Source organism: Ambystoma mexicanum, chromosome 9 (genome assembly GCF_040938575.1).
Source record: "Ambystoma mexicanum isolate Mex_15411 chromosome 9, UKY_AmexF1_1, whole genome shotgun sequence".
Classification (NCBI taxonomy): domain Eukaryota; kingdom Metazoa; phylum Chordata; class Amphibia; order Caudata; family Ambystomatidae; genus Ambystoma; species Ambystoma mexicanum.
The window spans coordinates 804,983,776-805,008,137 of record NC_090931.1 but is presented as its reverse complement, the minus strand read 5'-3'; the positions used below and the strand labels follow the sequence as shown (position 1 = coordinate 805,008,137).

The 24,362-nt window shown below is 48.1% G+C and overlaps 1 protein-coding gene across 1 annotated transcript in view; it reads right to left on the bottom strand.

Moving 5' to 3' along the window:
• Positions 1–24,362, bottom strand: part of ITGAV (integrin subunit alpha V) — an 800,372-nt gene that overhangs the window by 265,798 nt on the left and 510,212 nt on the right. The window contains exon 20 of the mRNA XM_069615781.1: positions 15,749–15,896. Within this exon, the coding sequence (XP_069471882.1) occupies positions 15,749–15,896 (148 nt within the window). The remainder of the gene's footprint in view (positions 1–15,748; positions 15,897–24,362) is intronic.

Sequence of the window (24,362 nt, the reverse complement as noted above, 5' to 3'; positions counted from 1 at the left end):
GGCATGCCCAGAGCGACCATCCTCATCCAACCGGGACCTCGAAGGCGCCCGGTGGTCGCGACGACTGCTCGAGCCCAAAGCTGGACGAGCGGCGTCTCTAGCACGGCCACAACCGGCGTCCTCAGACGGCGCGGACGGACCGGAGCCCTGCGATTGAAAAATCACCAACATCTCCTTTCGGAAGGAATCCCATTCCTCAGGAGTGGAATGCTTGTTGGGAAAAGCAACCCGCCAACTGGCAGAGTCCTCCGAAGAGGACGGGGAAGGCGACCTGTGACGGCGCTTCCTGGAGTGCCTCGACGAGGCAGAGGAATGGCGGGACCGACTCCCAGACCGAGAACCCCCGGACTCACGACGATGGAGAGTCGCCCCTCGAATCGTCTGTCGAAAGACGATTGGAACGCGACTTCTGGGGCTTGGCCACCTTACCGACCGACAGCTTCTTCTTACGCTCCTGCAAGGCCTTCGATGTGAGCGATTGGCAGTCGACAGTCGTCCGTATCATGGTCCTCCCCGAGGCACCAGAGGCAAGCGTCATGTGTATCCGTTACCGACATCTTGGACCCGCACACCCGACACTTCTTAAACCCGGACCACGGGGTGGAAGAAGCCGAAGACATCATGCTTACAAGTAGCAATGAAGAAACAGGTTCGAAGAACCGAAGAATAGGATTCAGTAGAATCGAGGCACGCCGAGATCTCCGAAGCGAACATGTTCGCGGAAAAAACTGAACTGAGGCTACGACGGTCGTGCGTACTACCTTTAACATCTGGTGACGTCGGCTCAACGGAGGCCCTCGAGGACGGTGTATCGACGTCATCGACGCAGGACGCAGAAAGATTTTCCGAAGCAGCACAGCTGTGGTGATTACTGTCAGATATGGAATACGTCAGAGGACCCAATATCCCTCGAATGAATAGTTTGCATTGCAAGTTTGAGAGCACACTTCCTCTGTCTACAAACAGAGGATACACAAGTAAAAGGTGCTTGTTATGATGTTGGGCACATTAGGGAAGGGAGGAAATGGAATACAAGGGGAATATTCGGTTATGTACACAGTGAAGATTCAAATGGTTGCTTGTTAATAATCCATATACAGTTGGCAGCCTTCAGAAGTTCAGGAGTTCCTGTGTTGTTCATGTCATCCCCTCCCCCTTTTCTTTTGTATTGACCTGATCCCACCCGTTATAAATCTTCTCTGGCAACAGAGCAGTTTGAAGGGGACAGTGGGGTTCAGCGGCTCCTACAGATTGTTTGAAGTTTTGGACGCAAGACTGAAGGACTAGCACCTGTCTGGTTGATCTGTTCAGCTGATACTATTTTGTACAGCATTGTTTTCCTTGTAAAGCACTTCGAGATTAAGCACTAGAAAATATTATAAAAATACAAATACTTAACAGAGAATGAGAGAGAAAGAAGAGAAAGAAAAAGAATAGCCAAACAAAAATGGAGAAAAGACAAAAAAAAGAAAGCAAGCAGACAGAAAGAACAATGAATTGGACGTATTGAGGAATGGAAAGGAAAACAAAGATGAGCAAGAGCGAATGAAAGGTCTGTGCATACAAACACCATAAATGTGATTATTTTTTAGTTCTGCTCTATAGGTAAGAGCCAGAACTATGTTCTTCAAAGGGGATGTTACCTGAAACAAAGCTTCTCTTGAGGTTATTAAATGTATTCTCCACTGAGGGCAGTGTGACGAGTCAGAAAAGTGTGGCGGACAACTTCGTGAAGGTTTTCAAAAGATGCCATTTTATTAACTCAAAAGGTTGGATAAACGCCTCACTATCCTTATCCGGACAAGGATTTCCCTGCCTAAACTAAACTAATGGAAACACTCCAACAAAAGGTTTCTGTGCCTCACACTTGTATAACCACCAAATCAATCAGGAAATATATGGCAGTTTAGCAAGAACAAATAACAGTATAATTCACAGCACAACAGCTGCTTCTTCTGAAAACCTGGTCGAACTCCCCTTCCCCATATTCAAGCAGGTTTTTCTTTAACTGTTCAAAAAGGATAAGGAAATCCTGTGTCAAAACAAAAAGTGTCCACTTCAGTTCTCTTTTTAATCCAGCTTGACAGAAAAAGTTCCAACTTGGATTCCAAGGGCGATTAACAATTGTTTAACAAAGCTTTGCTCTTTCCACTTGTAGCCAAGGTCTTCTGACTGCTTCTGGTTGTCAACAAAGAATATTTTAGCAAAGGTCTTGAAACAGCTTCTCAACTTCAACAAAGAATATTTCAGAACTTCATTAGTTTCAAAACAAATGTCTTTTGGCACCACTTTTACTTTCGGTACTACTTCACCAAAACAATTCAGTGATTCTTCAACTGCTTCTTCATAAGCTTTACCCCACCACAGTACTTCCTGAACTTCCACCTGGTTTACTCTCATGCCAGGTGTACTACTACTACTACTCCTACAACAACTCTATGCTCTGGTGTACACCTGCCAGAATAGAATCAATGGTTACAAATGTTCTTGGCCTGGTATACTGTCCTACCACCCAAGACAAACTACTGCAGTACTCTGTTTGGGTATGCTCTCCTGTCGAACAGAACCAATTGGTACAAAGTCCTAGGACCTGGTATGCTCCCTTGCCAGGCCAAACTACTAACTCGAAGTACTTCTGTAGTAAGCGTCAACTTCAAAAGGTTTTAACAATGTCTTCTGCTTCTCACAATTAGGTTTGAGAATTTCCTCAAGGGGAAACACAAATCACACTGCTGCTATTTACTACACCTGAGGGTTTGTCACACGCAAGACGGGCAATGCGTCCTTCCTCCGGAACCTGCTTTATCAGAAGGGCAGCTCTCCTGCCAATCTTGTTCCACATTTGTATTATTAACCAAATGCTGATAACTCTACTTCACACTTTTTCGGCTTTTGCAATGTGGGTTTAAGACATTCTCTACACCTGGGCAATATTCTTTACACACATGGTTATGCTCAGCTATCTTCTTTTGGCTTAGGCAACACTGGTTGTTTGTCAATTGTTTTAGTATGAGTCCCTTTTAGCTTTGGCAATAGTGGTCTGTGTTCTCTTTGCGAGGTATTGCACCTTCATGTAGTTGGCTTTTATTAATACCCAATACATAATAATCACTGCCTTCAGGTTGGATCTTTAAAGTCTTATTATGCCAACTGCTTTGGTTTAAATCAGCTTGGTATACATCACAATCATTAGCTTGTTTATATCAGATCAGTATTCAAAAAGGAGTATGGATTCGGTCAGCGGGCAATCACGGAGTGCTCCGGGGTCACAATATAGCACTGAACTCACAGGATCTGGTGCGCGCGACAGTTTGCCTTGCTCCCTCCAGCTTGTCTGCTTCAGTTCTCTTGCACGGCCCGGCAACCTCTCCTGCATGTTGTTAGGGAGAATTCTCAGAAATGTGCCAATTCCCTCTACCTTAGAGACCCCCAGCAACTTTGCTGGATTTTGAGGACTTGATTTTTTTAACCTGGAGAGAGTGAGACCCTTTTCCCCCACTCTCTCATGTATTTTAATGTGATGTGTTTCTTTTGGTTGTGGAGTCTGACAAACTCCATAGGCATCATCTTTTACACTGTGGCACACAGCACCTTTAGTGCAGTGACACAGGAAAGTCTCTTAACTTTCTAAACCCAGCACACACTATCTTACAATAGGGTGCTGGAGGGGTTACCTAGTATCCCCTTTTGTCTAACTTCTCAGGTAACAATTTTATATGTTACCCTTTCCTCACTGATGGCTGGTGGCAGTGATTTTGTTTTTACTACCGTGGTGTGCATTTACTGCGGGCTGCGTTCGCAACTGAAGTATAGCACCAAGGATGCCATTTTAGTCAAAATGGCCCTGGTCTTTTTCGCCATTTCTTTGTGGAAAGGTCCTTCTTGAGATTTACTCTGCGCGCCAAACCAGGTTTGGTCCCTTTGTTCGTTTTGTCTTTGGCAGGATTCACGAGTGAAGGCCGCCTCTGGCTCCAGGGTGTCTAGGGTAGGCAGGAAGTGAGGGAGGTGCCCGAAACTCCCTGTGCTTAGTCTCCTAGGAGACCCAAATGCACTCTGTGGTGATTAGCCAACTGACTGTCCGGCAAGGACAGCCACCCTGCTGGGTGACTGACAGCTAGGATGCAATGAAAGGGAGAGAACTGTATAAAGGGCAAGTCTTTTAGCTTGGAAGGCAGAATCGACCACTGGACAAAGGAACCGAAGAAGAAATTTAAGAGGACGCCTGCTGTAACTCCTGGACCGTTGGTTTTCCCGGCGAAGCCCTGCTGCAGTGCCGAAACGGCAAGTTTGCATTGACAGAGAATCCCCTGCAAGGACGACTTCTCCCCTTCAGTTGGTGGGACCAATCAACTCCAAAGTAAGCCACCTGGACATCCATCTCAGAGCTGGTTGAATTTCCACAGAGTTGCTGCTGAAAACTGTAGAGCCAGGGAGAGGAACACCAGTTTGTTTGCGTTGCTTTTAAGTTGGCCAAGAGCTCCAGGAAGATCCTACGGTCTCCGAGGAAACAGGACTGACCAAGCCTGAGCCCCCTCAACAGAGTGCATGACCCCAGAAGCAAGGAAAGTCCATCTCGACATCCAGGTACCGCAGTGTTGCCATTTGCGGTAGATGCGAGGAGCTGAAACACTGAACAGCCACTGAAAGTGAAGTTTGCTGGTTGCACGTTTTGACAATCCCAGTGCAGGTGTCCGCCGACGTCCTCCCTCTTGTCCCCATGACTGAGGCCTAGGAACAGAGAGATCTGCAGAGCTGCACAGGAACAGGAGTCATCTTCTGCATCTTTTCTTCATTTTAAAGGTACTGTACAAAGTTTAAGCAAACTTACCTCTTGCTGTAGAGTTGCTTGCATCTTCTACTACTCACAAGTCTAGCAGCTTGTGGCCCTACATTGATTCATCTTTTTCTTCAAAGACTTCTGAACCATTGTGCAAAGACTTTTCTACTTCGCTTCAAAGAAGTGCTTCAGCCCATACAGACTCTTGCCTATTGACTTTGGCCTAGCCTGTTTTAACTGAATGACTCTTATTGGGGGATCTGAAAGTATTTGACTGCTTAAGAAATATTTGTGGCATCTTGTTTGCTCTAATAATCTTTTGCTTGCTCTTAACTAATTCTACATGCCAACAGCAATAGATTAATGTCAACAGCACCCTAGCAATTGGAGTCACCTGTGGGTGTAGGTCTCTGCTGTATGCCATCCTACATGGGTATTTACTGATTCTAATTTAAGAGAATGTATAATTTTGAAGTATATTTGTGTGGTGTTTTATAGTGCTCCCTTCTAAAGAAGGCTTAAATTAACTGACTGGTAAATAAATTAATAATTGTTTTTTATCAAGAAACCCTGTGTGTGTCTACTTGAATACTTGTCACTGTGAACCTCTGTGTAACTCCCCTACAGCTGACATTAACCCGTCTTGAGATAAGCCTGGTTACTCGTCCACACTACCAACCTGTGTAGTACAGACTTATATCAAAGGTTGGGTTACTACTGCCAGGAGGTCAGGGTTGTTGTAGTGTACCCTATGGGTAATGCATACAATCTTGCCTAACACACGGCTTCCCACGGCACTCGTCTGCCACTTTCAGAGCCCTTGCAGTTCCTGCAGCGATCCAGTGCTCGCCTGCCACGGCTGAACACTTTACAGTGGGGAAAGGTACAAAAAAGGTGCGCTTTCCGCTGCGCCACCTCTGCAGCTGAAATCTCGAGCACACATGATCCTCTAAGGACCGGAATCAATTTCTCTTGCCGATCTGGTCCCAGCGTACTGGCTCTTCTGCAATTTTTTCCTCTGCTGCTTCGTGGCGGGGTCAAAACGCTGCCACACACTACTATTAATAGCCTGCACCGGAGGGGGCCTTTTATGCCTCCCAGCTACCCTCAGGTGTGGGCCATCAACCTTAATGGGCTACACGTTGCAACCTTGTGCCTCTGCAGCCCTCTTCTTTGTCCCAGAACTCTGGGAATTCTAGGACTCAAAGTCCATAACATCAAAGGTAATCCTTTCAACAGCTTCTATTTTACAATAGGCTAATAGGAGATTGGGGTCTTGGGGTAAATTACCTACTGGGGGGCTATCATTCCTCCTGACCCGTTTCCCCTCCCATGTGGTCCTCCCGGCTAATGCCTCCCCATTAACGCCCCCGGTCAGGATCAGAAAGCATCTGCCTTTCCCTGGCCACATGAGAAGGGCTCAAGGTCAGGTTTCCTGGATGAATAATCTCTGATTCATCATAGCAGTATGTGTAATATTTAATCAAAACAAAGAACACTGGACAAAAATGTGCTCCTTTAGTATATTTCCGGGTCTCTTGAGGTCAAATGTTCCTTTTATGTTTTTACTGTTCTCCGAGGTGGAATTCAAGGGTTTGTTTTATAAAAAGAAAAACTGACTGATATTCTTGGACCCTCAAGCTATTTATCCTGAGCAATTGGGGAGGATTTGATGACACAACTGACGAGAAAGCCTAAATCTCTATTGCATTTATACTTGCATAGCGAGATATACCAGTGTTATGGCTAAGTGCTTCACAACTCTTAACAGGCAAATGGAGATTGCTTACGGATGGAGTTATGCAGGTAGGGAAGCTGGTGTATTAAAACAGAGGATGCCCCTAGAAGGAACAAGTTACTTACCTGTAACTGATGTTCTCCAGCATGGGTCTGGCATGGATTCACATGCTCATGAATATTCCCTGTCGTCAGGCTGGGAATCCTCGGTAAAGAAAAAAATCAGTATCAGTTTCGTTTCTGATCTGTCTTTCTTAGTAGTAACCAATCACTGATCTCTGGGTCATACTGCCCCCAGCCAATGACTGCCCTCTTCCTAAGCCCCGCCTCTGGCAGCCATCCTCAGATTTGGTAGCACGCCAAGTGGCAGAATGACCAAGTGAAGAGCCGCAGAGGAGTAGGTGGGAGGGTTTGCATGTGAATCCATACCAGACCCATGCTGGAGAACAACAGTTACAGGTAAGTAACTTGTTCCTTCTCCAGCATGGGGTCTGGCATGGATTCACATGCTCATGAATAAAAATACATAGCAGTATACACATGCACAACCACGGGAGGTGGCAACAGGCTAAACATTAAGCAATACAACAACTCAACATTAAGCATCTCTTACCTCCTCACCAGGCTCAGCTTAAGCGAACAGGTTGCGCAGTACTGCTTGGCTGACCCTGGACTCCTCCCTGGAGTCCCGATCGACACAGTTGAATCTCGTGAAGGTGTGCGTCGACCTCCACGTAGCAGCCCTGCAGATGTCCAGCAAGGGCACACCAGACAGAACGCCATGGTAGCAGCGATCGCTCTGGTCGAATGGGCTCTCGGACGGCCGGGCAGCGGTCGATTTGCCAACCGGTGACAATGCCTGATGCAGCCAGAGAGCCATCTGGAGATGGAAGTCTTCGAGAGAGCCTTCCCTTGATTCACAGACCCAAAGTTCACAAACAGTTGCGACGTCTTCCGAAAACTCGGTGCGGTCCACGTAGAACTTCAGCGCTCTAGCTACATCCAGCGAGTGCAAAGTCCTCTCGGCCGGCGTCGAAGGCGACGGGAAGAAAACTGGTAGCACCAAGGGCTCGTTGAGGTGGAAGTCCGACGGCACCTTGGGCATGAAGGAGCGGTGCGTCCTCAGCACCACCCTTGTGTCATGAAAAGTCAAGTATGGAGGCTTGCAAGATAGGGCCTGGATCTCTCCCACTCGTCGTGCGGAGGTGATGGCCACAAGGAACGCTGTCTTCCATGACAGGAACTTCAAAGGCGCCGAATGCATAGGCTCGAATGGGGCCCCCCCATGAGCCTGGTCAGCACCACATTAAGCTCCCACGCCGGGGCAGAAGCCTTCACCGGCGGGAACGATCGGAATAGTCCCTTCATAAATTCCTTCACCAGGCGATGAGACCACAAGGACGCCCGTCCCGTAGTCCTGGTATATCGGGAGATGGCAGCCAGATGTATTTTGATGGAGGCGTGAGCCAGTCCAGCTTTGGCCAGCGACAGTAGGTACGGCAGTACTTGAGGGGCCGTAATCCACAGAGGGTTAATCTTCTGTGCACTGCACCAGACAGAGAACCTCTTCCATTTATGACCATAACACATGAGAGTTGAGGACGCTCTGGCCTTTGCAAGAACCTCTCTGCAATCAGCCGGTATATCGTACCCTCCAAACTCTAGTGCCGCAGGAGCCAGGCCTGCAAGTTCAGCGACTGTCGGTCGTGATGGAGAATGGCGCCTCCTTCTCTGGAGAGAAGATCCGCGTCCGCCGGCAGCTTGACTGGTGGGGACGTTGACAAGTCCAGAAAGTCCGGGAACCAGATCTGCATCGGCCACGCCGGTGCGACGAGGATCATCCTGCACCTGGACTTCTTGAGCTGGTTGATGAGGCGGAGCAGCAACGGCAACGGAGGGAACGCGTATAGAAACAGGCCGTCCCAAGGGAACGAGAAAGCCTCGCCCATGCTCCTCGGCTGTGGGAACCTGCTGGCGAACCTCTGGCACTTGGAGTTCATCGCCATCGCGAACAGGTCGATCTGGGGTTTGCCCCATCGTTGGAAGAGCCGATCCACTTGATCCTGGCGCAATTCCCACTCATGGCATTAGCGCAGCTCCCTGCTGAGTGAGTCGGCGATGGTGTTTTTTATTCCTGCCAAGGGGAAGGGAACCAGAAACATCCCCTGTCTGACGGCCCAGTGCCACAGAACCTAGGCCTCCTTGGATAGGGCTGGGGATCTGGTGCCTCCCTGCTTCCGTATGTAGAACATCGTGGTGGTGTTGTCGGTGAAGATCCTCACCACTTTGTCCTTGAGGGACGGAAGGAACGACTTGAGCACCCAGAACACTGCTCGGAGCTCCAGGATGTTGATGTGGAGAGACCTCTCCTCCGGGAGCCAAAGGCCTCTTGCGTGGAGATCTCCGGTGTGGGCCCCCCAACCCTCCAGAGAGGCGTCCGTCGTCACCGTCTCCTGAAACGCCGGGGTTTGAAAGTCCGTGCCTGTAGTGAGGTGAGCCCGGGTGCCCCACCATAGGATTGCGCGACGGAACTCCTTGTCGAGAGGGATTCTGTCCTCAAAGCAGCCCGTCACCTGAAACCAGCGGGCATCGAGGAACTCCTGTAGCGGACGCATCCGAAGTCTGCAAAGGGGTACAAGGTAGATGCATGAGGACATCATCCCGAGAAAGGACTTGATGGACCTCACCCTGGCCACGTCCGTGGCTAACAGGCGCTGCACCTTGCCCAGGATGGTCTTGGTCCTCTCCTCTGAAGGGGAGGCCAATTGCCCCACTGTATCGAGCTTCACTCCCAGAAACACTGCTACTTGCGATGGAACCAGGTGGGATTTGGGGTAGTTGATGGCGAACCCCAGCTCCGTGAGTAACCGCACGGTCCTCGCCGTATGTTCGACGGTGAGTTCCCTTGCCCTCGCCCGGATTAGCCAGTCGTCCAGGTAGGGGTAGATGTGGATCCCCTGCAGGCGCAGCCGCGCCGCCACTGGTGCCAGGCACTTGGTGAAAACCCTGGGTGCCGACTTTAATCCGAACGCTAGGGCTCTGAATTGGTAGTGGCGTCCCTGAACCACGAACCTGAGGAACTTCCTGTGTCTTTTTAGAATGGGATGTGGAAGTAAGCATCCTCCAGGTCCAACGACGATAGGAAGTCTCCTTTCTCCAGCTGTCCCAGCACGTGCTGAAGAGTGACCATCCTGAATTTCTGCGCCTTGATGTATTGGTTTAACAGACGCAGGTCCAGGATGGGGCGCCAACCGCCTGTTTTCTTTCTGACGAGGAAGTACCTTGAGTATACTCAGGAGCCCCGGAGCCTCCTGAGGACGAGCTCGATGGCACCTTTCTTGAGCATCGCCTTTACCTCCAACAGCAGTTGAGGGACGTGATTCTCCTTCCTGGCCACGGGAGGAATGCGAGGGCACTTCTTTTGGAATTCCAGCGAGTGCCCATTGGCCAGGGTGTCCAACACCCAACGGTCGGTGGAGATGGACTCCTACACTCTGACGAACTTTGTCAGGCGGCCTCCCACTGGGGTGATTCGGTGGCGACGACAGCGGGATCCCCCCTTGCTTGCCGCGACCTCTGTAGGCCTCCTGGGAAGAGGAGCGGGCCGCCTGGCGGTAAGTGGAGGAGCCACCGCTGGATCCTTTGGAGGCACCCTCTCTGCCTCCGGAGCTCCGAAAGGGCTGTCGCTGTTGAAGCACCCAAAGGGCCCGGGCCATCTCCGAGTCGGTCTTGATGGCCTGTAGAGACTCGTCTACCGCTTTACCAAAAAGGTTGTTGCCGTCGAACGGCATGTCCAACACTCTGGCCTGGACGTCCTGAAGAAAGTCTGTCGCCTTGAGCCATCCTCGTCGTCGGAGGCAAACTGTTGCCCAGGTGGCGAAATCCGGAATCGGCAATGTCCGTTGCCACCGTTATGGTGTGATCCGACGCCACCTCGCCTTCATGCAGAATTTCTAGGGCCTCCGCCCTTTTGTCATCAGGCAGGAAGTCTAGCAGGAGAGCTATCTTGAACCAGATCTCCCTGTCGTAGCGGACCACGATCGCTAAGGCATTGGCCACCTTAATCGTCGTCGTCGCCGAGATGACTCGTCGTCTCATGGAGTCCAACTTCTTGCCCTCGCTGTTCGGCGGGGAAGTGGAAGTTGAAGCCGCCGCGCCCGCTGCCTTCTTCTTAGCTGCTGCCGAGACGACCGAGTCCGGCGTGGGCTGGGCCCTGAGGCACAAGGGGGTGGCATCGGGGACTCGGTACTTCTTCTCGTACCTGTCCCTCTTGGCGGGTGTGGTTGAAGGGTTCTTGAGGACAGCAAGCCCCTCGTCCCAGATGTCGTCGAGTAAAGGTACCACGAGGACCGTCTTCCTCTTGGCCTCTCGTCGTTGGTACAGAAACCCCTCCTTTTTCTGTTCTTCAGGGTAGAGCTGGAAGAGCTTGGATGCCCTGGTTATCATGGCGTGGAAAGAGCCAACCTCGTCGGCTGGCGATGCCCGCGGGGGGGTGAAGACGGGATGTCGCTGTGTCATCGCCGCCGTCATCGTCCGTTGCTGTATCCGTCGCCGTATCCTCTCTAGGGTCCGGCGAGGGAGATGAGGGGTCCACCGGTCTCGCAGGTATGAAGGGAGGAGCGGGGTGGACTCTCCTCCGCTTGTTCGGAGGGCTTTCCGATGGGCCTGGTTCTGGCTTCCTCCGTCGGGGTGCGTGGTAATCTCGTCCATCTCGGTACATAAGGATTGGATTGCCAACAAAATGGCCGCCAAGCTATCCTGGGGCTCGGGCAATGGCTGCGACGGACGGGATGGCCGCTCCACTGGGTCCTGTTCGTCATCATCGTCGCTATCTTCGATCACGTCAGCAGGGAGCGTCCCCTGGGATCGAACCTCTCGTTGAGGCTTATGGACCTTTCGTTGAGACCCTTCTCGGTTTCCACCAGTTCCTCCTCAGAGGCCAATTCAGAGTCTGTAATGGCCACTGCCCCCCCTCTTTTTCAGCCGGGGGCTTCACATGGGTCTTAGCGATGGGCTGGAAAGAGGATTCCCTCTGCGGTGGCAGGGATACTCTGGGACCAGAGGCCGTTTCCACTTGTGTAGTCTCAGCCGGCTCTGCCAGGGTCGCAGCGACCACTTCGGTAGAGGCCTTAGCCGGGTGGATCAAAGCCCTCACCACCTTAGGTGCGTCCTGGGCCTTCGCCTTGGGGGGAGGGTCAGCGCCTCGTTCCCCCTTCGAGATCGACCGGGTCCGCTCCAGCGGCCTACCCGGGTTCTCAGACTTCCTCTTCCCCGAACCAGAGCGCTGGCTCGTGGTCGAACGTGGTGGGGAAGTAGAACCCTGCTTGGCAACCGAAGAGCCCGACCCACGGACTCGCGGTGCTTGGCCTTCTGTTGGGCCCCCGTCGCCGCGGCGCCCGCACAGGACTTAGAAGCCCGCTCAGACTACTTCTTCGCCTTTTCACCTCTCTGTGCCCTTCCCCAGCCAGGTGGCGAGGTGGGAACGACGATCTTGTTTGGTCCGTTCCGAAAGGTTCTTGTAGAACGCAAGTCTTTCTCCACGTGCGTCTTGTCCTCATGAAGGCAGTAGAGACATTGCGAATGCTCGTCCTCCTTGAAAACGTTATATAATCCGCATCCAGGGTGCAGTGCCTGAACAGCTTGGATCTGGGCGTCGAGCTTCCCTTGTCCTGGGCCATGTCTGTTGAGGTAGGCTGCAGATCTTCCGGAATCATCCAAGAAGTGTAAACTCGACGAAAACTTCACCCTTGAGGGGCGTAGAAGAATTCCGAAACGGGTCCCCGTTGTCGGAAGTAGAAACGGTGGAGCTTGAGGCTCGACTAAACCGAAAAAAATGAGAAAATCTCCTGAAAAAGCGTGAAAACGCAGTAAAAAAAAAACTCGAGAGCTAAACACGAGGACTCCAAACACTTGAGCGTGCGGTAAAAATCTGAGGATAGCTGCCAGAGGCGGGGCTTAGGGAGAGGGCAGTCATTGGCTGGGGGCAGTATGACCCAGAGATCAGCGATTGGTTACTACTAAGAAAGACAGATCAGAAACGAAACTGATACTGATTTTTTCTTTACCGAGGATTCCCAGCCCGACGACGGGGAATATTCATGAGCATGTGAATCCATGCCAGACCCCATGCTGGAGAAACATGCTATACTATGCAATAAATAACAGGATTATACGGGGAATGTATACTGGGACACTAATAATATGGGACTATGTAAAATAGCTATTAACACAGGGGGAGGGAAGAGGTGGGAAACGTGGAACAAAGGGTAAGCATTACCAAGTATTTTAATGCAGATATTGGGCAACCAGGAGAGAGAACGTAGGCTCTTGTGATTAATTTCAGGATCACAGAATGGTAATGAATTTGTAAATCACATACACTGCGATGGAAATTGTTCCCATGCATATGAAATGCTGGATTAATTGTGGCTCTATTGTTTTGAACTGTTTGTTTATAAACAAATTGCATAAATTAATCTTTGAAAATCCCAATAAAAAAAAGACTATTAATGGAAAATGATGCAAGGAAGGATCCACCTAAGTTATGTTATGTTCTACCTTTCTAAATAAAATATTCCAGGACCGCTTGTTGGGCTTCACATGACCTGGAGGTCTTTTCAAGGCAAAACGTTTTTTTTCAAGTGTGAAAGAAATATTACCAAGGATTCTAAAAATGGTGCAGATTAGACTCATCAAAAAGTATCCACTATGGACAGTAAGTAATCCTGAGAAATTCTCTGCCTAAAGAACTAGAGATGTTATCTACAGAGAGATGGGCATAACCTAAGTGCGCCTTTGCTACTTTTGAAACTAGAAAATATTTAGTTTGTGGCTAGGCAAACATTCCATCTTGGTATTGTTACAAAATCTCAAATTCTGCCTTTCCCAACACAAAGGTTAACACAGCCACTGTCAGCCCTTAAATACAAGCTGAGCTGAAAACCCCAAGAAAGGGAAAGGGGAATTTGGAGAAAATAACAACGGAGACACTGCAGCCCTTCAACCGTCTGGTAGGCTCTGGTATCTGCGATAAACAAATACACCTGGTTACTTATATGATAAGAAAACTTCTTTTCTAAAATCATTCTAAATAAACTCTAAACTCTTTACCTCTTAAACCTCAGTAAAAGACTTGGAGGTTAGTAATCTTTGTGGAATATCTTGTAAATATATCTTGTGTTGTGCATATAGTTCAAGCCAATCAAGTCAAGTTTAGAATCCTAAAGTGATGGCCTTTGCAACATCTTTTCAGAACTAGATATTCTTCTTGCTTCAAAGTTCTTTTAACCTTATGTAGTTTTCAATGCTTTCATAAATTGCAGTCTTTCTCTGAAAGTATTGAATTCCATTTGCATAAATTACTTTAAATAATATTCTTTAACTTCCTGGAATACTGCTTTCTTTCTGCGTGTGAATTGTTTCCTTATTTACACAAAGAACGTATAGTTTCTTCCTTAATAAGCGTGTGCGATAAACACGTGAAATCAGAAGACGTGAAGAATTGTCCTCGCGTTTAAAATACACACGCGATTCTTTACAAAACCCGTGCAAAAATACGTAAACGCGATAAAAAATAACATGCGCTGGTTAAAATGGACTTGTGCTCTATCGCAAACAAACACGCGCTTTCTCATGAGACGACTTTCACGTAAAAAATGTACACGCGCTAAAATTCACTCGCGCAATTCTTTTGGGCACGCGCTCTATCGCAAAACCACACGCGCTTTCTCAGGAAACGTCTTTCACGTAAAGAATGTACACGCGCGCTTTCAAAAACACGTAAACGACGACTTGCGAGCTCGCGCACACATTAAACAGTCTTGAAGAACATTACACGCAGTTAATAAACTTTAAACTCCTACGCACAATCTTCAGGCTTGTTTTCCTTATAATAACTTTAACTATAAATGTCTCTTTTCTCAAATGAATTTGAAACTTGTTAACTCTAAGTTTTCTTATAAAAGAAAAATGAAAGTTCACTGTGACAATCTTAAAATCTTTAAAAGAACGATCCCACCTGAGGACTTCTTGTTCAAACTGGATCAGCAAACGATGTTCTTACTTCTTTGGTAGATTTTCTGAGCTCTGAAAAGGCCTTACTTAAGGAGCTTAACTAATGTACAACCAGCCACTGAATTTCTCTGGATGAAAGGCAGTTTAGAATCTTGCTCACCTCCCAAGAATCAAACCCATTCTCCTCTCCACCAATCAGGCAAACCAAACATATCATTGTTCCTTTAACCAATCAGATTAAGTTTCTTTTGCTCCATCTTGACTTGGGCAAGCACAATGTTAATTCTATGTACAAACTCTTCCTGTTACTAACCCAGCCAGTTCTGAAAGCCCAACTAACCCAGCCAGCTCTGAAGGCACAATGTTAATCTTGTTACTGTTACTAACCCAGCCAATCCTGACAGCCACATCTAACAAAGCATTCACTGTGTTTCGAAGTGCCAGGCGACCACTCTACCCATGTCACTGTGCGTTCCTACTTATGTTACAGAGATCAAGGTGCCCGTGGTTGAAATGGCCTAAGGCGCATGTGGAAGGGGATTTTAAACATTTGACCAACCTTAACCCAGATAACATGGCTTTGGTCCCTTAAATAATGTAGCTTTATTCCTGTGAATCTCAGTAAACTTTAGTTTTCTGTTAGCAGTGAAGGTCAAGCAGGAAGCATGTTCAGATAAATCCTCTTTTAAATGTGTGCCTGTGCTATTTGCACCGTGCAATGTTTATTTTTCCAAATAATTTGGACACAGCAGGATTTGCAAAGCATGATGGATTAAGAGGAAACAGGAGTCGATAGTTTTAGCACAAACAGGATACGAGTTTTGATAAGGAACTGAACGTGAAGCTAGAGGGAGCAGGGAGAACAACATCTAAACAACTAGGATGAGGGGACAAGAAAAAAATCACAAGTTGGGGTCTGCAACCTTTGGCTTTCCAGATGTTTTGGACTGCAGCTCCCATCAGCTCAAGCCAATGTAGTAAATATTGAGGGATCAAGGGAGTCCTAGTCAAAAACATCTGGAGGGCCACAGGTAGACCCCCCTACCTTACTTTATAATTTAGTAACAAGGAATAGGTTTGCTAGAATAACATTAAGAATAGGCATAGCAATGCATTTTACAATGTACGGTACAAACATGCGTATTTTTTTAGTTGAAAATATGGAAGGAATCACAATTAACTGCATTGTATAAAACTGTAACCATAAATGCATAAGCTCACCTCATTGTTACGAACAACACCAATGAAGTCTGCCTGGGGTGGAATCTGCACGAAGAGCTCTGCTTCATAAGCGCCTTCTCCTTGGTTCTGAGCAGTGACCACCAGGGTCAAAGGATTGTCATCACCAATATAAATCTTTTTATGTTCGCTGAAAAAGAGAAAATGAGTTATTTTTCTGTACAATAACAGTGTGGTAAAGAAAAGCTTACTATTCACAGAATAACAGACATGATTTTCAGATTGCTGCCCATTGACGAACGCTGTTACTAGCACCAATGAGCATCTTAAAGGGGAAGTTCGCTCGGAAAGGTTATTGTCCCAATCGATCAGGCATATTTTTTTAAGCATACTCTAATAATTCTTTTAAAAAATGTCCTATTCATCTTACTTTTGTTTTCCTTACATTAACACATGTGAAAACAACGGGTTGGGTGCTGCGATCTTGTGCTAATCTTATCCGGTCATACATTCCCCTAAGTTCAAGTGCCCTCGCTGCAAGAATATAGATTGCCTGCCCCTCAAACCGACATCCCTAGAAGCTTATGTCCCTTTTCACAACGCCAATGCACGTCTCATGTCAACGTCTTCTGTGCGCAATCTATTGACGTGTCTCCATGGAAATGCTAAGACACATCGTTCCTCGAAAAGTGTAAACAAACCCTTTCTGATCACACATTGGCGTTTTTTTCTTTCATGTCAGTGTATTTCGTTTCATGCCTCTGTGACTTGTTTCTGCTCTGTTCAGCCATCTTCCTAGTTTGATGCCCTGCAAACAGCTACTTACACTATCTGAACCGATTGAACTCAGTTGTTGCTTTTTATTTAAACATTTCTTATATTATGTTCACATGTTTTTGTTTGCCAAACCATATTTAAATTGTACTTTTACAAGGGTTATTTTTTTTACATGTGCGTGTACGAAAATTCATAGTTTATGCCTATTGTTCATGTCTTTGCACTATGGGTTTTTGTAACATGGGAGCTCTTCTTTAGCAGTAGTTCTTGTATACCAACAAACATTCTTATTTTTCTGACTTTTGATTTTGTATGGCAACAATACAGTCATACCAGTACGAGCCTGAGTATTCAGAGGAGGAATTAAATGAAAAGGAAAGAAGTGGAACAGTGCACAGCAAAAAGACACTTTGCACTGTTCCATGAATCAGAGTGTATGTTGGCAGTGCAAAGTCAGTTTGCACTGTGCGAAAAATTCCATGAATCAGGCCCACAGTGTTTTAAAGCCTCACCTCGTGGTGCGTGTGGCTACTTGACATAAGAATAAACACACAGGAGACAAATGTAGTGTGAAAATGCAAGCTCACCCAGTATCGCCTGATGGTACACAGGGCTGCTTCAGGTGCACAAGTGAGCATGAATGGACATGCAAGAATCATAGTAAGAGGCGTACAATATATGCCAGAAATGTAGGTAGCGAACTGTCAGGTTGGGCCATGAGAGGAACTGGGATAATTTTTTCAGATTGTTGGGTTTATTAAAGGGAGCATTTTATCTTCGTTTCAGACCTTAACTAGTTGGCTGTCAGAAAGGGGATTCCCCAAGCCATCATGGCTGAAAGAACGAAGAAGCTGATTGGCGAATATCAACAGGACAAATGGAACTTTGGACCTCTGCTTTTCCAACTGCCTTTCATTGTCTAACCTAGAACAAGAAGGTCCTGTGTTTAAGTAACTCGAGTTTTAAGGCCTTTTTTGGAGAACTTAGTGAAAACTTCTAAGAAGAGCCAGTCTATGAGCAGGGAAGTCTGCGTGGGACAAGACAAGCTGTTAATCTTGGTGGGAGCGCAGTGTAACTAAAGTCAAGTTGAAAGATTCAACATAGAAATGAATGTGGCACTTTACTAACTAAAAGGTATTTAGTTAGGAGCGCAAGATTTAACCGTGCACAATGTTTCATCAGAGGAATTGAAAGTTAAAAACTGAAGTGTCAAGATACCATTGTGCGCAAGTTTCAAAGCTACTACATCATCATTCTCTGTAGTAGACAGTGCGCATGAATGCTGTATGCTTTCCCAAGCCGAGGCATCATTTTTTATGTGCGCATGCTCTTGGAGTTAGCGAATCTCCCGGAACTCTTCTGAGCGTCTTGCCTGAAGGGGAGTAGTGTCTTTTGGGGATGGAACTTAACTGAGCATTCACACGCTGGGTTAGCGTCCTCGCTTTTTTTTTTTTTATAATACTTTGGAAACCAAGAGTAACAGTTTTCTGTACAGAGATAAACTGAAATTAGTGCACAATTCATTCGATTTGCATTGAGATCAAGACAAAGTCAGAGCAGGAGAACTTATTAATTCAATTACCAACACAAAGAGAAAAAATGTTAATCTTATCCAGAGAGTAGTGTCAGATTGATACTTAATTTGTCGGCCTATTACAACAAAGTAAAGGATAACTTTACCAAGTGTTCATCTTTTCAAGTTTAAGATTGTGTTTAAAGTTGCTGTAAGTTATTTCAATGCCTTCAAAAAAACCATTTGGATAGTAGAATTCCTCTCAGCTCTTAGAGGAGGAAATACAGGTATCTATTTTAACATTGGGGTTGAAGGGAAGGGTCTGGGATTTTAGGGGGTTAGTAATTGGTTTTCATGATCTTGCCCTCTGCAGATTTTTAGCTGCTAGCAGCCAAGTTGAAGTTTGAAGTATGTTCTTTTTTATTTTATCCACTTCCTCTTTCCCTCAGGGGTGTGTTGACCTCTGCTGTAAAATAGATCAGTAGTTGACTGAACACTTCAGAGGGTCTGTGGGATTCAGCAGCTTCTGTGAAGAGGTAACCAGGACCTGACAGAATGAAAGGCCAAAAGTTTGAGTAGTCTGCCTGACCTGCTGCATCTCTTGTTAGTCATAATGGCAGAGTTAGGAGACTTCATTAGAGAGTTGAGGGATGAGTTGAGAGTTACTCATCAGGAAAATGAAAACTTAAGCAAGAGGGTTGAGGAGTTGGGGGGAGAGGTCTCTAATTCAGGGTTCATTATGACTGCAACTTTCTGAAGCAGGGGATTTAGGTGGTGAACAGCAGCCTGCGTTGCTTAAGAGGATATAAGTGGGGTTTTAGAGGGAGAGGCACTTCAAGGCGGTTGGGAACTTTTTCAATTCCAGTGTAATTTTGGTGGTGATCCAAAAAGGTTTCAAATATTTTTGACTCGGTGCGAGTTACACTTTATTTGTAAACCAGAGGAATTTCACAGAGGCTGCAAGGATAGCCTTTGTTTTATCGTATCTTTCTGGTGAGGCAGCTGATTCGCTGGTTCTGTTGGTGGGTCTGTAGAGTCAGATTCTAAAGGATTTTGGTCTTTTCAAAGAGGAATTTTAAAAGATGTTTGGCAAGAGACAAATTTCCCTAAAGGTTGATGGGGATTTACTGAAACTGAAACAGGGCAACAGGTACCTAGTAAGTTATATCACACAATTCAAGTCTTTGATTCTGGAGAGTCATTGGCCAGAAGAGAACAGATCCTCTCTGTTTTACAGTAGCTTAAAAGATGAGTTGAAGGATTAGTCAGCAGTGTTTGTGAATCGGCCAATATCTTGTGATGCTCTTATTGATCTGGCCATGCAGGTGGATTTTCATCTGGGAGAAAGGAAGAATGACCCTATCACCTTTTGGGAGATGGTATAATATCCCAGCGATTTTATAGACCAAGGGTAGAATCGGAAAATAAGGAGGAGAAGAGTAGGTTGGTGGTTCAAGGGAGTAGAATTCGGAGCCCATTGTCCAAGGAAGAAAAGGACAGACATAGGACAAATAATCTATGTTTGTACTGTGTTAGGAGTGGACATTTTTGGGGAAATTGCCCCTATACTCCCAAGAAAGTTAAATCGTCTGGAAACAAATTGCCACAAGGAATTCAACGGGTCGCAAACACTCTTCAGGCAGCAGTTCTGCATATTACAGTAACTGTATCCTTGCATTGTTTGGGTGATTTAAAAGGTTCAGGTGCTACAGGCAATTACATGAATTTGGGGGTTGCAAAATCTTTAGGAATTCCTTCAGTTCAGAAGGAAATGGTTGGTCAGTTGAGGGCAGTGGATGGTTCCAGTTTGACCTCAGGATCCATCACTCAGACAATTCCTCTGGAATTTTTTTTTTTTTTTATTTTTTTTAAATATATTTTTATTTTATCTCAACCAAAACAACATTACAGCGAAACATAAATAAAACACCTCAAACAACAAAAACCAAACAAACAAAAAATAAGGCAATGCAATCCCCATCCCTCCCCCCTATGAGCCTGTAGAGTGTCCGCCATCAGTGTCCGTTCCATGCGGTGGGGCCTCATCGCTCTCAAGTCCAGCCGAAGCCGACCCCATACCAAACAGCTCAGCTAACAATAACTTCCATGCCGTGAGAGAGCCTGTTCCTTCCTCCTCCCCTGCCATACTGCCATCCTGCTACGCTGCCGTTTCCGCATCAGCCCATTTTTGGAGATCTCGCCACCAGACCTCCACTCGCGGCTTATGACATTTCTTCCACCCCATGGCTATCCTACGTTTGGCAAGCACATAGGACAGATCTTTAAGTTTCTCAACATGTCGAAGCTTACGCGCCCTGGGATACCCTCCCAGCAGACAGGCCCAAGCCGAATCCACCTTAAGTGTGATACCCCGCCCTGCCAGCCTCCGCGCCACTTGACCCCAGTAGGTTGCAATCACTGGGCACGCCCAGAACATGTGTATCATGTCCGCATTCTCTTCGTTACACTTGGGGCACGCCTGGCGCCCATTATCCAGAAATTTGGAAATTCTAAGGGGGGTCATATATGCCCTGTGCGTAATATAGAGCTGTATCTGCTTAAACCTGGCGTTCCTCGATACCTTTTTGTGGTACCCCAGGGCGCGCTCCCACATCCCATCCGCCAGCGAGGCCCCCATCTCCGCTTACCATTCCAGTCTCAGGTGCCCCAAATCCTTCCCAACCTTTGTCATCAACATCTCGTACAACCTAGAGACCTCGTGCCCACCCTCTGATGCGTCATACATTATTTCCAGCGTGGCATCCGGTTCATCGGCCAAAGTAGTTTCGGGCCACGTGCTCCGGACCTCCCGGACCACCCTATGATATGTCACATATTGACCCCTGTGTAGCCCCGACCCTGCCTCCAGTTCATCGAACTCCATCAGGGTCCCATCCTGCCAGATGGCGCCCATAGTGATCAACCCCACTGACTCCCAGTATGTCCGGAGAATAGCTCTCAGCTGCCCATCTTCCTTCGCCAGGGCGACCAGAGGTAACTGCGGCATACACGGCAAGGGGTCACCCATCATCTGACAGGCACGCCGCCATATGTTCCTGCCAAGGGCTAGCATTTTAGGACGCTCCCTCATCCATGAACCGGTCACCCAGATCAACTCCCGCAGATAGAAGGGGGAACAGTCTTTCCCTAGCAGCCTGTGTTCGGAGGTCACTTCATCCGAGAGCCACCTGGCCACATATTGCAGTTGCGCCGCCATATAATAGGCCTCAAAGTTCGGCAGCTTCACGCCACCTTTCTCATAAGAGTTCTGCAATTTCCACAATGCGACCCTGTTGCGCGTGCCGTGCCATAGGAAATTCCTACATACACTATGTAACCTAGCAAAAAACTTCCTAGGTATCATATGCGGGATGTTATTAAAGTAATGCAGGAGCCTGGGCAGCACCACCATTTTAAGCATAGCTCCCCGACCCATCATCGCTAAAGGCAATCTTTCCCAGAACCTCATGCACTTCTCAATCTTTCCCACAGCTAGTTCGGTATTATGCCTGTGTTCTTCCTCGGTCGTGTGATACACGTCAATGCCCAGGTACCGGAAGGAGCTCGTCGCCCACGGGATCCGCAGCACTGGCAACCTCTCCGCCGGTATCCCCACATAACTGCCTAGCGGGAATAGTACGGATTTCTGAGGGTTGACCGCTATGCCGGACAACCAGGCGTACCTCTCCAATACCTCCAAGATATACTGCAAATTCTCTTCCGGATGTTTCAGGTATAACAGCATATCGTCTGCATACAGGGATATAAGATGGCACTCCCCTCCCACCTCTATGCCCACCGGATCATACTGCTGCCGGAGGTAAATTGCTAAGGGTTCGAGGGCCAGTATGTACAACATTGGGGACCAAGGACACCCCTGCCTAGTGCCTCTGCCTAACTGCCATCTATCTGACACCACTGCGCCCGTACGGACCCTAGCCAGAGGCGCACTATATAATAGCTCGGCCCACCTCATGTAGCCTGGTCCCAGTCCAAACCGCCCCAAAGCCGCCAGCAGCCACGGCCATCGAACAGAGTCGAACGCTTTAACCGCGTCCAACGCCACTATCGCCATTTCGCTGTCCTCATTGCACCCCCATTCAACCACCCTGTGAAGGCGTCTATGATTCTGAGTAATATTCCGATTCGGGACATAGCCCGTCTGGTCAGGATGGATCAGCTTCCCTATCACCCTCCGCATTCTGGCCGCCAGGACAGCTGTTAGGATCTTGCTGTCCTGGTTCAACATCGACAGGGGCCGGTAGGAGCCACAATCATGTCCCGGTTTATTGGGCTTGGGGAACGGTACTATAATCGCCTCCCTGAGCGATTCCGGCAGCCGCCCCACCTCGAACGCTTCATTAAGCATCTCCAGCATGGGCGGGAGCACCTCCTCCCCATACGCTTTATAAAATTCACAGGGGAACCCATCCGCTCCTGGGGCCTTGCAAGTGGGTAGCTGCCGCACAATCTCCTGCAGCTCCTCCAGAGTGATCGGAGCATCCATCTCCTCTCGCTCTTCGTCACTTATCCTGGGCAGGCCTATGTCTTCAAGTACTACCTCTATCTCCTCCCGGCTTCCCCCTTCTCGATCCTCATATAATGCTTGATAATATTCCGCGAATGCCCCATTCACCCCTTCTTGGGTGTCCTCCTCCACGCCCTTTTCAGTGATAACTGATCGGATCGGGGATCTCGGGGTCTCGCTCTTATACAGCCAAGCAAGAAGCCTGCCCGTCTTGTCCCCCCCCGCATGCAACCTCTCAATGTACTTCCTGTAATTCAGATTACAGAGCCTGTCCCAGTGTTCTGCGCACCTCTGCTGCAGATTAGTGACCGCCTCCGTATCAATCCCACCCTCCCCCAGTTCTTCCTCCAACTCAATCTCGGCCTTACGCAAATCAGCCAGGACTCCACCCACTAATCCCTTGGACTTCGCAATGGCAACCCCCCTCATTACAACCTTAAAGGCCTCCCACAAAGTACCAGCCGACTTGACACTGTATTCGCCTCAAAGTAAGCAACTATCTCCTCCCTCATGTCCTCCCTGAAGACTGGATCCTTGAGCGCTTCCGCCCTAAGGTGCCATGTTGGAATTCGCGCACGTGGGGGACAAAGCAACCATCGCATGACCAGGGGCGAGTGGTCCGAAAGGACTCTCGCCCTGTAGTCTATCTGGTCTTGTGTATAGCTGGTGCGGGGCCGCATAATGCGAATATTGCCTCACGCCAGGGTGTCTCGTCCTCCACACGTCTTCCAGGCCCAGGTCTACCAGCAGCGTCTGCAGTACCCTAGCCCCAGGCTGGGCCTGACCACCCTGTCATCCGACCTGTCCTCCCTGGGGTTTAGTACACAATTAAAGTCGCCACCCCAAATCACCGGACCCCCCATCCCTTCACCAAGTCTGGTGATCAGCGTCCTAAAGTATGTCGCCGTGTCCTGGTTGGGAGCATAAGTATTTATAATACACACTACTTTATTTTCCACAAGCCCCCTTACCATGACCAGCCTCCCATCAGACTCCACAACCTCCCCAAGTAGCTTAAACGGGACATGTGGTGCAACCCAAACCAGCACACCTCTAGCATAGGCAGAATATGTAGATCCAACTACTGTCCCTCTCCACTTCCTCCCCACCAGTTCCAGTTTATCCCGTGTCAGATGCGTCTCCTGTAACAAGGCGACATCTATCTTTTGCCTTTTTAGGTACAACATGACCTTGTTACGCTTAAGGTAGCTGTTAAACCCTCTAACGTTCCACGTTAGTATCCTAAGGTCCCCCATGATTTATCAGTAGCTCCCTCCTCCCTCCCAGGTCTGCTCGCCTCCCCCCTCACCTCAAAGACCCCCATTTCCAGTTTCTCTCCCAGGCTCATAAAAACTTACACACCCCACCCCCCTAACCCAACCAACTGCCCAGCTCCATCCCTGGATCTCAGGCATCCCCGTGTTCGGTTCTCTCTGGAACCCAAGTAGAGAACCCGACAGGGTGTCACCCCACACACAGTGACTAACCTAAACTCAAACTGGGGTACAAAGAACAGCCCCTGGAGGCTCCTCTCCCTCGCATCCGTGTCCGCGCACACGGACCATGTTCCAAACTCATACACTTCCATAACAAGTCACAAAGACTATATTCCAGTCCCAATGTTCATAGCCTAACCGGGCCCGCAGCGTCACTTATCTCTTCCCGTTCCATCTGCCGTCCGCTCATCTGGCTCCTGAGGACAGTTTTGTGCATCGAGCCACTCCATGGCCTCCTCCGGAGTGTCAAAGAACAGCATCTTAGTCTTGAAGAAAACCTTCAGTCTGGCCGGATAGAGCAACATATACTTGTACCCAGCAGCCCGCAATCGCCTCTTAACC